The sequence below is a fragment of the Patiria miniata genome, unplaced genomic scaffold (genome assembly GCF_015706575.1).
Source record: "Patiria miniata isolate m_02_andy unplaced genomic scaffold, ASM1570657v1 HiC_scaffold_29, whole genome shotgun sequence".
NCBI lineage: Eukaryota > Metazoa > Echinodermata > Asteroidea > Valvatida > Asterinidae > Patiria > Patiria miniata.
This window is the reverse complement of record NW_024037068.1, coordinates 24,484,030-24,497,078: the sequence shown is the minus strand read 5'-3', so window position 1 is coordinate 24,497,078 and position 13,049 is coordinate 24,484,030. Positions and strand designations below refer to the sequence as shown.

At 40.8% G+C, this 13,049-nt stretch overlaps 1 protein-coding gene across 1 annotated transcript in view; it reads left to right on the top strand.

Annotated features, from left to right (window-relative positions):
- The window catches only part of LOC119735298, a 148,264-nt gene that overhangs the window by 99,957 nt on the left and 35,258 nt on the right, over positions 1 to 13,049 (top strand). The window contains exons 102-115 of the mRNA XM_038208997.1: positions 115 to 327; positions 1,257 to 1,397; positions 2,101 to 2,238; positions 2,935 to 3,060; positions 3,616 to 3,729; positions 4,474 to 4,605; positions 5,582 to 5,716; positions 6,066 to 6,308; positions 7,065 to 7,288; positions 7,946 to 8,110; positions 8,600 to 8,782; positions 9,808 to 9,925; positions 10,944 to 11,250; positions 12,760 to 12,922. Coding sequence (XP_038064925.1) covers positions 115 to 327; positions 1,257 to 1,397; positions 2,101 to 2,238; positions 2,935 to 3,060; positions 3,616 to 3,729; positions 4,474 to 4,605; positions 5,582 to 5,716; positions 6,066 to 6,308; positions 7,065 to 7,288; positions 7,946 to 8,110; positions 8,600 to 8,782; positions 9,808 to 9,925; positions 10,944 to 11,250; positions 12,760 to 12,922 — 2,402 coding nt within the window. The remainder of the gene's footprint in view (positions 1 to 114; positions 328 to 1,256; positions 1,398 to 2,100; positions 2,239 to 2,934; positions 3,061 to 3,615; positions 3,730 to 4,473; positions 4,606 to 5,581; positions 5,717 to 6,065; positions 6,309 to 7,064; positions 7,289 to 7,945; positions 8,111 to 8,599; positions 8,783 to 9,807; positions 9,926 to 10,943; positions 11,251 to 12,759; positions 12,923 to 13,049) is intronic.

The window sequence follows — 13,049 nt, the reverse complement described above, 5'->3', positions numbered from 1 at the left end:
GTAACCCTGTGTTTGACCTTTCTTTAAAATTTGTACAACATCGTACATGCACCAAGCAGGCTTTAGCACTCTAGTAATTTAATTTGAGATGTTCAATTCTCCGAATCTTGCCAGGCACGTACCAGCCCTCTACGGCCGAGACAAACTGTGAAGTCTGCCCAGAAGGTTTCTTCTGCATGGTCAACACCAGCGCTCCCGAGCCCTGCAGTGCTTACTCCTACTGTCCTGAGGGCTCCGTCGAACCCACGCCGTGCCCTAACGGCACCTACACCATGGATGACGTCCGGGGGCTGAAGGAGTGGACGCAGTGCACCGAATGCTCCACAGGTCAGTTCACTGTCAAGGAATGATGAAAACCACAATTGCTGTCCTTAAAGTTTGTTCCTTGAATATCAGTCTTTCATGTGATGTAAAAAATCAAGGTCATGTGTGCAAAAATATGAAAGTTGTGCCTGTTTTGGTTTTTTTCATTGGGTCCTAGTTATCAAGTTATTATACAACATGACCAAATACATTTGGAATGATAACACTGAGTAATCTACATCATAAGAATGATGAAAAAAAACACACTGTTTTATGTATCTGGATCTGGATCAATACTGCAAGCAAACTCCCGTTATGGGATGTACAGGTTGCAGGTGTGTGGGGCTGGGGACTCTAATAATAAGCTCTGCTTCTGGATCTGGTTTGTGTATGTAAGGCAAAACAAACCTGTTGAAAAGCGGTGAATATATCTGCGTTGCGGGCGTAGCCGGATTAAGTGCTTGTAGGCCCTAGGCCCTACACCAGCACCAGCACCAGCACTAGCACCAGCACCAATGTCATGTTGATGCTAAGCTGTACTAAGAAAGCAAGTCCAAAATGGTAGCTCAAAAAGTCTGTTGGCAAAATGTGATATTTTCATAGGCCCTCAAATTATTCGTAGTCCCCCAATTTTGTTGTAGGCCCCCATTTTTTTGTAGGCCCTAGGCACAGTACCTACTGTGCCTGTTGGCTAATCCAGGCCCGGTTGTGGTAATTCTGTGTGTGGTTTCCTCATCGATTAAAGTCGCCTATTGTAAGGAAAGGGTTAATACGCAGATTTTTCTTTATCTTGTGAAGATCGCATCACACAATCCTCTGTAGAGCACTGAAGCATTAACCAGTGTCTGGGTCCAAATCCCACCCTGATCAACTTTCCTTTCATTGTCTTCCTACACCGGTTCCCCATCGGTTTTTTGACTTGATGTTAAGATTTTTGTGCTTTCTTCCTTCAGGGAGTTACTGCCGAGGCGGTAGGATTGCAGGACCCTGCACGGCAGGATTCATCTGCTACGCTGGCGCTGACACCCCGACCCCCGATGGATCGGATCCAGTCATGGGAGAGCTATGTCCTATTGGCTACTATTGCTTAGAAGGTAACTCAATTTGAAAACAAAAATCTAGGTTTGTTAATTTTGATTGGCTGACATTGTACGTTGAAATGTTTGATTGGCTGCATGTTTTTTTTCTGTTTTTTTGGTTTGTTAATTAAACATATTTTTGAGAACCTGTTTCAGAACTTTTCACAGAATTTAGTTTTTAAACATTTTTTGGGAACACTTGGTAAAATGTCTTGATTTAAAGTAGTTCTGTGTCTGACGCATCCCAAAATTGGGTAAAGAAAAAAAATGTTCTTGGCTATTCCAGCATCTATGAACACAACACTTTAAACAGGTCAGTGTAACAATATTTGCTAGAAAATATTAACTCCCAAATCTATCCATTTCTGAAAAATTACAGCAAAAGCAAATGTTGTATATTCCCTTTTAATAAGTTTAAAAGGTGGCATTTGAGGGGAAGGGATGTGCTGGAAATACGCTAAACACTGCACATTGTCCAAACACGGCTCCAAAAATATATTTTCATTGTGAGCTCCATCTCATAACTTGGCCAATCAGGCCACAAAGGAGGGAGAATAGAATCACCATGGTGCCAAGCAACCAATGGAGTCTCAGAACCTGAGAGGACATTGCCTGTTCTCATTTTATGAGAACAGGTTCCAGTCTAACAACACATCAATATTTAACCTGATGTTATACACCTGCTAAATTGATTGGTTTGCTGTTCCTCTTTTCCCAGGTGCCCTGAATGTGTCCACATGCTCACCGGGCCAAGTCATTACGGAGCCAGGGGCCAAGAGCTCAGCGGAGTGCACCCAGTGCCCGGCTGGCTACATCTGCACATTCGACAGCATCAAGGCGGAGCCATGCACTCCAGGTGGGCTGTCATTTATGCAGATTTATTCATTTATGCGCATATCAAAATGTTTCACTAATCTCTTGACAACTGTTTACATGTAGTAGGTCAAGTGTAATGCCATCGTCCTAGCTATTTTTAGCATGTTTTCTTCATTCTGTCAGCTGTCTTGGATTGTTTTTCTGTTTTGAAGCCTTTATCTTGAGTGGCATGATTCTGGCCCTGTTACACTTATTTTTATGAAATTCATTTTCTTTTCAAAATGGTACCTTTACATTATTTAAAGTTAAGAGATTAAGGATTCATAAAGTAATCAAAGATGTTGAAAACAGGCTGACAATAAATCTCTGAAATAATTTTGATGCAAGCAGATTTAATTTGCTAAATATGGGTATAAAAAGCTGAATCACATCTTGTTTTAATTTTGGGTTTTTTTTGCCGTTTTTTTTTTTCTTCAGGTTCTTAATGGAACATTCAAAAAAAATTTCAGAAACTGGCATTTAATCTACTAGTGAAACACAAACATTTGAGAAAATTGTCTCATCTCGAAATTTTTCCCATTTTTTTTTTTTTGAAGCGCAACATTCAGCCAAAGAATGTATGCAACGAATAATGTCATTCTTTTATATAAAGCACTTAACCGTCAAAGTAATATTATTCTTTAAATGCAAAACATTTATGAAAAAAAATGCTTTCTGTTTTTTGTCTTGTTTCCAGGTTACTACTGCGAGTTTAACGAGGATCCCAAGCCCTGTCCGAACCGGACCTACTCAGACGAATCCCAGGCCACCAATTCCAGCACGTGCATGCCATGCCCATCTGGCTATTGGTGCAACTACCCAGGTACATGCTTGGCCTTTCATTGGGTGAAATGTTTTGATTAAAAAGTCGTTGGTGTGTGCGTCTTGTGCCATGTGTCCCAGTTGCGTCCAGTAACTGACTGGCTATGGTGGCTTTCTAGTGTTCATGCGGTGTGAATATTATCAGTATCTTAGTTGCTTTGCTGCAACCACCTCTTGACTTCCTAGCTACCTTGTTAAATGAAAATATTTCTCATGGAATTTTGGCAATTCCTTATCGGGGAAAACCTAGGGAATTTTATTTTCATAAAGACCCCGGAACCCTGACAGTAATGGTCGGACTGCCTGTTTCAGGTTGCAGGTTTATTTCCATACTATAAGGTACGTTAATTACATGGGCAAAACTTTTACGGAACTTGAAATAATAGTATGGGGAGGTCAGTCAAGAAGCCAAAACTTGTACTAGGTCTGCCCCCTTCGCACAGAATACATGTAGTTATACAATTTGTGATTCATATTTTGGTTTTTGAGATCTCTTCAACTTCAATTTGAAAGTTTTTTTCAACATCATTCTTTATTTCTCCTGTTTTGTAAACAGCCATGACAGACTTCACAATCAGTCCATGTCCGTTGGGTTATTACTGCCCTATAGCTACCCCAGAGCCTATCCCCTGCCCTCCAGGAACCTACAGGGACACGCAGGCAGCAAGAGGTATATTTGAAATATAGTATTTTTGAAATCCTTTCACCTGTATAGTAACAGCTGTTTTCTAATGATTATTCCACTTTGCAGTATTTGTTCAAATATTTAAATATTTGAGCATCCACATTGATCTATATGAAATATTAGGAACATTGTGTAAGTATCGATATATTTGTCCAAGGTAGTTGCTAGATGTTACTGACAGGACTTATCAATTATTCAAACTTGAGTTCATTCGAACATTGACATTGAGCTAAAATGAAATATTAAGAACATCGTGTAAGTATCAATATATTTTTCAAAGGTAGCTAACTAGCAGTTAAACTGAATGGACTTTTTTAATGCTGTGCATGTTCAAATAGTTTAGCATTCAATTATTTGAACTTTGAGTATGTTAGCATTTGCAAATATTCAAACATTGACACTGAGCTCATTACACTTTTAGGAATATTGTGTACGTAATGATATATTTTTTCAAGGTACATGTAACTGACTAGCTTATATTTTACAGATTTTAAACATGCAAAAATGGATAATATTCCTCACGAAAGCTCTCAAAATAAATCGTGTAAAGAAATTGTCCACGAAAATGTGGCATTTGATAAACAATAAAACCACCCATTTATATAAATGAAATAAACTAGATTTTAAAGAGTAATCGTTGATGTAGTTCTTCTATATATTTTCTCCAAAGGTAACTTTTGAGGAAAGCTTTACTCATTTTCTCAACTTCATTTTCCAATTGTTCTTCAGGTCAAGATGAATGCTGGGTGTGCCCGGCCGGCTTCTACTGCCCCAACGACACGGCCAGCAGCTATGGCATTGAGTGCTTGGAAGGACAGTTCTGCCCCGAGGGATCATGGGAACAGAGAGATTGCCAACCGGGTAAGTCCCTAAAAATTACTCACTGGAAATCAGTAAAAATTGTAACGCAGAATGGGCAAGTGGCCAACACTTGCTGCACACTGTATTGTGATTCACACTAGCTGTATGTATCATCTAGTGGACCTTTAAAGACATATAGAATTATGTACTTTTAATGCATGTAGCTCATTTCCAATAATAACACAATAATTGTGGGGCGCTGTGGTCCAATGGTTACGGTGTTCGACTCGTGTGCCGTGGTACACGGGTTCGAATCCTGACCTTGGGAACATGGTGCTTGAACTCTTGAGCAAGGCACTTTACCATTATTGCTTCGTCCTTCGAATGGGACGTAAAGCCGTAGGTCCCGTGTGTTGTGTAATGCACGTTAAAGAACCCAGTAACACTTGTTGCTAAGAGGAGGGGTTTGCCCCGGTGTTTCTGGCAGTGGCAGCAATTATGCGCCGCAGCACCTAGCAAAAAGGTGCTTCATAATGGGTCTCATATGTTCATATACTTCATTTACCTGTCTTTGGTTGCATTCTCCCCCAGCGCTTTGTATCCTCTGGCAAAAGCGCTATATAAATACAGTTATTATTATTATTATTAACACTCAAATTCCAAAGAACAATGTTCAAAAGCTAACCTGTGGATATTACACTTTTCGAGAAAACAGTAAAAAGAAAACATGCACACGAAACACAATTGATCACGAAACACAATTTGGTCCATTGCACTCTTTATTCCAACAATCAGTCAATTGACTGATCGTTGGAAATCACCTACATTTCATGATTTCTTCTGACTGACAGCAAGCCAGACAGAATAATTTCACAGGGTGTTTAGTATCATTTAGTATTTAGTATCTATAATCCAAGTAAGCATTTGCATAATAATTTGTTGGGTTACTTTTAGGGTAAATACAAATAATCCTACATGCATTTAAACTTGTGTTTCATGTCACTGACATGATCCTCCTTTTCTTCCCCCTATTTAGGATACTACTGTAACGCTTCCTTGACCCAGGTGCCGTGCCCCGCTGGCTTCTACTGCCCAGTCAACTCCAGCTACCCCATGCCCTGCCCGGCGGGACACTACTGTGGTGAGGACTGCGACACTGAACCCTGTGCAGGTAAGGAGGGGTCTAGTAGAATTCATTGTGTGACCTTATCCAAGTAGACAGTTGTATGAAATTAATATACATACATGTACGTAATATTACGGGCGATGCCAAATGTTGCAATGAAGTGCCTGTCAAAATGACCTACGTTTTACTTAAATACATCAGTCCTTGTAGTGCCCAATACTGCCCTGTCTGTTGCTCCCTGTACTTCCCTAAACTGCCCAAGTACTGACTGGGTTTATGCATTCATCAAGGGATAAACACATTGTAATACAATATGGTACAAGCAACAATGGTTAATCATTGAGAATTTAGTAAAGACTTTTTTTCACATTTTTTTTTGTTCAACTAATCACAGGAGGTATAGTTCCAGTCAAATGCCCACTGGGCTACCGGGAGAAAGACGGATCTCGCCGCTCCACGTTCGCCAACACCTGCGAGATCTGCCAGGCCGGTTACTACGGCAACGAGCCGGACCGTGCCAATTGCAGCATCTGCCAGGCGGGCGTGGTCTGTCTGGAAGGGGCGACGACCGACACCCCGCAAGGCAACGACACCAGCCACGGGGTCAACGTGACCAACTCCTATCCTTGCCCATACGGTAAACACTCTGGTTCATTTTGTTTTTACCATGGGTTTTCTTAATAGTTTGTCAGCCAGTCTTCAAAAGCCAATCACAATCCAATCACAAGTCAATCACAAGACAGTCACAAGTCAGTCACAAGTCCATCACAAGTCAATCACAAGTCCATCACAAGTCCATCACAAGTCAATCACAATTCTGTCTCAACTCAGTCACAAGTCAATTGCAAGTCTGTCACAAGTCAGTTATAAGTCAATCGCAAGTCAGTCGCAAGTCAAGCACAAGTCAGTCACAATTCAGTCACAAATCTCTTGACAAAGGCATCTGTTTGTTCGTTGTCATAGTTTATCTGTGATTACTTGTGAGCTTAATCATTATATTATAATATTATTTTGAAAATGTGACCAAGATACTGAACAGTAAGAGATAAAAAGTGAAAAAGAAATTTAAACATGGGTAAAACTTCCAGTGGGGTAGCTTGAAATTTTAGCCCCCAAAACAAACATTTGGAGAACACCACTATTATAATAAAATTTACAAATCTTCATTTCAACATTATTGGCTAATAACTGAAAAAAGATCTTTTCATAAAACCATGTTGCAATTGTCAAATGTCATTTGCTAGACAAATTTTAGTGAGTAATTAAGTTGATTTAATGAACTATTTTTTTTTCAAGTTTAAAATCTGAGCTCAGAGTGTCGGTTTGCAAAAAAAAGAAAAGAATTTAGACATTTTTCTAGCACTGATAGGATTGCTATTCTATGTCCATCTAGGCTACTACTGCCCAGAAGGATCAGCCATCGAGATTGCCTGCCCCATCGGCACCTACAACGACGCACAGTTTGGCATGTCCCTGTCGGACTGTCTGGCCTGCCCAGTGGATCACTTCAATCATCTGGAAGGACAAGACGGCTGCTTCCACTGCGGTGCTGAAGCCTACCAGCCTGAGATGGGACAGGATCAGTGCATATGCACCGGCGCAGGCAAACAATTCCAGGTAGGTTTGTGTTGGGGAGAGTTAATAATATGTGATGTGATCAAGCTTACCTGTTTTGAAAGATCTTGGGCCAGTTTATACTCGGTGCGAAAGTGAATGCAAATGCAGATTTTGTCAGGACAAGTTTTTGGCACTGCGAATTTGAACACATTTCAACTCTGGCGAATTTTGCAGCAAACGCTTAGTGACGTCAAATTCACATTGCATTCGCATGAAGTATGAAACGGCCTTTAGTCCCTGTATCGTCCCAAACCTCCCTGCCTGTTACTCACTGTAGTGCCAAAGTCCCCTTACACTTAATGGATTTAAGAATTCTTCAGACAATAAATACAATGAAATGTAATGGAATACACTGTAATAAAACTTAATACATTGCAGTACAGGTGCCAATGGGTACTAAACTTGAACTATATGATGAAAACTTAGAAACCTTCAACATTTTATGTGTATCTTAAAAACACACAGTCAAAAACATAGGGAATTTCGCTTTCGTGCACTACAGTCTCTAAAAGGTTAACAATGAAATCCTAATTAGGTTTTGCCCTTCACCGACGACGTTTAAACACTGAGTATACAGTGTTTAAACGTCGGTGAAGGGCAAAACCTAATTTGAATGAAATCCTAATGTCTGGTACCCTGTCTCCCCTATGTCAACAGCCAAGTGACCGTAAGTGCCTGTGCAAGCAGGGCTACCAGACTCTCGTCGGACGGGAGCAGGATTGCGTGGAGGAGGTGTACGACATCTGCATAGAGGGAACGTCCCGCAACCAGAATGGAACGTGCCTAGACGCCGCTGGATGGGAAGAATACTGCAAAACAGGGGTAACAGAAAACACCAAATAAACACACACAAAAACAGTAGAACCACAGTTTGGAACTGAAGGTGACAAATAATATCTCATGTGACCTGTTCTACATGTTATTGTTACATGCATGCATTAATGTGTGTACTTTTCATTTGAAGTACCCAAAAAGAATGTGTAGCTGTTTTGTAAGAAATTCCATCTGAAATAGCATAGACAAAAACGATGACAATGGTGTCTAAATGTGAATTGTTCTGTCTTTTTCACTGTTGAGTTGTCCTTGTGCAAAGAGTCCAAAGGTAATGCTGGCATTTTGAGAGATGTGACCTGTCAGTTGTTGTAGTCGAATACCTTTCTATGAGTACGAGTCCGATGGGCCATGGTAATTCCTGAGAGAGTTTACTTAGTTTCAACAATGAAATATATGGACGATTGAAAAACTATAAATGGAATAAATCAAAGTGGAACAATCTCCTTAACTTAATTTTGTCCTTTTTTACTTACTCAGGGCGGTTGTCCATCTGCGGAAGTCTACCTTGGTTACGACGTGACGCTCTCGCTCTGCGTTTGTAAGGTTGACGACCTCCAGGAGATCTGTGACCTAGAGTGTCGCCTTAGCCAACGCAACCGTATCAGCCTGGTGTGCGACGACCCACCTATCGTGTGCATCGAGTACCCCAGTGGAGAACAGGTGAGTTATTTTTGATTTTTTTTTAAAAACGAAGGCAATTTTCATTATTATCAACTTTCCCCCATCATGCTTTTTAAAAGTATGGCCTCTCCAGAGCCAATCCTGTGATGCTGCTCTGTACTTTTGAATTGCTCCTGTTTCTCAGTAGTCAAATTCATGTTAACCAAATCATACCTTCAACAGGTGTGGTGCTGTCATTTCACTGTGTTCATATTCAGGTTAAAATTCAACATTGAATTCACAAATCGCATTCCGATAATTGCACGTACTGTTATTGGAGGGGGAGGCCATATTGTTGATGACGATGCCAGTGCAGAAACCTTTTGTTTTCAGTGTGATGTCTGGCCAGTGTTTTGTAAATAAGCTCTTAAAGATGGAAAAATAAACAAGAGCAGCAATTAGTCATGGAAAGTCCTAATTTTGTCCAGGGAATTTTAATATTTCTGTGGGAACCCTAATAAAACTTTTGTTAAAGAGCTCTCAGTGTCCCACATGACCCGGCCTACATCCGGGGGGCGGAAAGACACAGTCGCCATTGTAGTAGGTAAAGATCATATAACACCATGCAGTAGTTAGTAGGCAAGCCTTCAAAGCTGTGATGGATGGCAAAAACAATGCTTTTAATGACCAAGTTTCTTTCTTTTTTTAAATAATATATTTATATATAGTTGTTGTTTCTTGTTTTTGTATTGTAAATTTCACGTAGTTCAGCCTTTGGCTGCAATCTGAATTTTTAAGCAAACCAGAAAAAGAAGTATATAAAAAAAGGCGCGGAGCCAACACCCATTGCTGGGTAGACACGATTATGACAACCATTCACGGTACAGGTCATTTGATAAAGAATTTGTGGTTATTTTACATGTTAATAATCCTATTCTCTAATTAACAATGTACAACGTGGTTGCTAACCAAACGCTTGCCTACTGCAATGGTGGAAGATCACTGGGAAACCGGATGGTCATGTGGTACTTAGACGTCAAACGATCAGACCCTCACATCTCTTGCCTATGTGTCTTGTTCTCCAGACCAAGATTCCTCTGACCAGTCTCACCAAGGTGATCAACGCACGCAATGCCATCTCAGCTGATCAGTGTGAGGCTTTGGATGGTAGCAAGCAGGTCATTCACATCACTGAGGCCAGCGGTAAGTCTAGCTTCTTAAAACTGATGTATGTAACTTGCTCTTTACACAGTTTTTTTTTACTGCCATGCTTAATTCATGTCATTTGTTTTGTAATTGAAGAGCTTCACAGGGACGGATCTAGCTTTCCCCCGCCCCCCTTTTTGTTTATAGTTTTTGGTTGGGCGCTTCGGTGACCTTTAAAAAATTTTGAATGCTTTTCCGATACGTTCTAATCATAAGGCCCTTGGCCAAATACATGTATGTTGAATATTTGAATAGTCGATCATCAACTGAAATCCAATCATCAACTGAATTTCCGAATATTTTTCTAAAATTGTTTATTCAAACATTCAACAAATGTTAGAGGTCTTGGGGAGATGATGAAAAACGTGTGTGGTTTTGTGTGTTTGTCAAATGCCACACTTTTGTTGAAGGCCATTTTTAACCGTTGTTGTATCAGTAGATACCAGTAGAGCACTAGGATGGAATTGCAGTGTTCCAGATATTACATGTTCAAAACCCGCTCCAGTCAATTCTTTCTTTTACCTCGGCCTGCGTCAGAGTTACTTGATATTGCGGGCAATAACACACATATAGAAAGTGGATTATGAGCTCCGTGCGCCGAAGAAAGAGGGCGCCCTATTACCTAGCAACGACGTCCCATGGGCGGGACATTTCACTGGTTGACGCGCACCCTTCCTTGTGTGTGACGCACGCACACTAGGGGATTTGTACTATGTACACGCAGTGGCCGCACTTCGCGGTAAATGAATTGCAGTCAGGCAAGATGGCATCGGTCAGTCATCCCCAACTGTTCTTGTGGGGGTACTTGTGAACGAAGCGGATGGTTTCCCTAGCCAAGTTTTTGGATGCAACTCACGTATAATAATGGAATAAAAACGTGCTTGGCCGGTTTTAAACAATAAAGTTTAAAACCGGCTAGGGGTCTCCCCCAACTCTCCCTTTCTTAACGTCAAAAGAATGCATAGAGCCCATTGAATGATTTATTAATCCATACACTAATGTAACTTTATCACAGGTCAAGGGATGCTAGGCGTTTACGACCCAGCCCCGGAGCAGGTAGAGAGCCTGATCGTACAAAACGCCAAGGGCCTGAACAACGCCACCACCGTCAATGGTTCCTCCACGTACACGGTCTCGCGTCGCCGTCTACTGTCCGTCTTTGACAACTCAACGATGACACGAGGTGGCAGCCGTCGCCTCTTGTCCAGCTCGGGGGTTCCAGGGTCCACCTTTACAGGTATTTCTGACCCGACGGTGTGCTTGAAGTACGGTGAGACCATGATGTTCTACGTGGACAACGAAAACTATCCCGTCTACGACAGGTGAGTTTGGGAGAATAAAGATTGACTTAGTTAGTATACATACATATCGTCGGTCGCACCACGATGTGGCATATCGTGTGCACAAAGTTCATAGATGATATGTCATTTCGTGGTGCACCCGACGATATGTATGTATTTATCAAATTCTGAGTAGCCAATAATGTACATATTGTATGTTTGATTTAGCTTCAATGCTTCAATCTCAATCGTAAAAAAATCCGTTTCTGTTGGTATTACAGAGCCTTTATAATTGTATGCTAATGATTTGTTCCATATTTATGAGCAAAACAGAGATCTCACCTGACGCAATTTAGCTTCAGTCTGAGAGTTTTTTTGGTTTTCGTTTAGGTCAGGTTGTTTTTGTGTGTGTGTTCCTCCTTTTTATTGATATTAAAAATCTGTGGAAAAGTGGTCAAAACTATAATATGACCTACATTTTAGAATCATCATTTAGTACAGAAATTTTTCAAAAAAAAAAAAATTACAGCAACAATGCCCTCACATGTCAAACACATGGACACGCACTCTTAAAAGAATTTCACCCCATTCATTTCATAGAGAGCACAGGTGAAAATTTACATCAAATGTGTGCAAGTTCCAGCAGGGACTATGGTTAACCATACCTCAAATAACAGTGTTGTAGTCGAGTATTTTTTTCCACGTAGCGAGTACTGATGAGTACTTAGTACACCGAGTACAAGTGTGAGCACTTGTACTTCTGAGTACAAGTACAGGTCTCCAAGTACGAGTGTTTGTACGTACGAGTACGAGTATGAGTAATAGGAGTACGAGTTCAATTTTTCCAAATATGGCCATGTGGCAAATGGTTCATTGTGTGTAATTGGCCCAGAACCAGTCTGACCAATATACAGATCCAATCACGGCTAACCGTTAAATGTGTTTGTCCGGACGTGTACAGAGGAAAATCAGGAAACTTTGATTTCTCCGCAAGCCAATCAACCATTTCAAACTGAAAGTATCAATTAAATAAAGCAGTAGTAAGTCAAGCTATACTTTTTTTTTCAAGTACTGCTATTCGAGTACAAGTACTTTGATGATCGAGTACAATTTTGACATGTCGAGTACGAGTACTTTGCTGCCCGAGTACGAGTACCGTAATTTCCAGTGAGAGTACTTTGACATTCAAGTACGAGTACGAGTACTCTAAGACAAGTACTTGAGTAATACTCGAGTACTGAGTACCAGTACTACAACACTGTCAAATAATTTACTTTTGCTCGCTCGCAGGATAGTTGGACTACTCATGTTGACTATTTGGAACAGGAGCCCTTGGCACCGTTCCATAGCTGGTTATCAATAGCTGCTCCTATCATAATACATAACGGGGAGCCAGGATCAAAACTTTATGTGATGATGCTGTTAGTGTGTAGGCGTGAGTTGCTTCGCTAAGCAACCACTGGGTCTGTAATGGTCCTTGCCCGATGTTGCTCTGATAATGCTAGACTTGTGAATGTCAACATTTTTTGTTGTTGGTCTTTGTTGTTTCAGAGAGAACCTGTACAACACCAATGAGCAGTTTGACTATGGTGGTTTCCGTGAGTTGCAGGAGATGCAGACTCAGATTGGAACATCGACCACACTCTTCACCTATCGCTTTGTGGATCCTGGCGTGTACGTCTTCTCTCTCAGCAGCAACGCAGAGCGAAAGATGGTACGCAATTGTCCTGTTTGTTTGTTTGATTTTTGTTGTTTTTGTTATTTTTTTAACAAAGTGTCACATGAAAGAGTATAAAGAACACTAAGTCAGATATGTGGCTGAGGCATACATATGGCTGTTT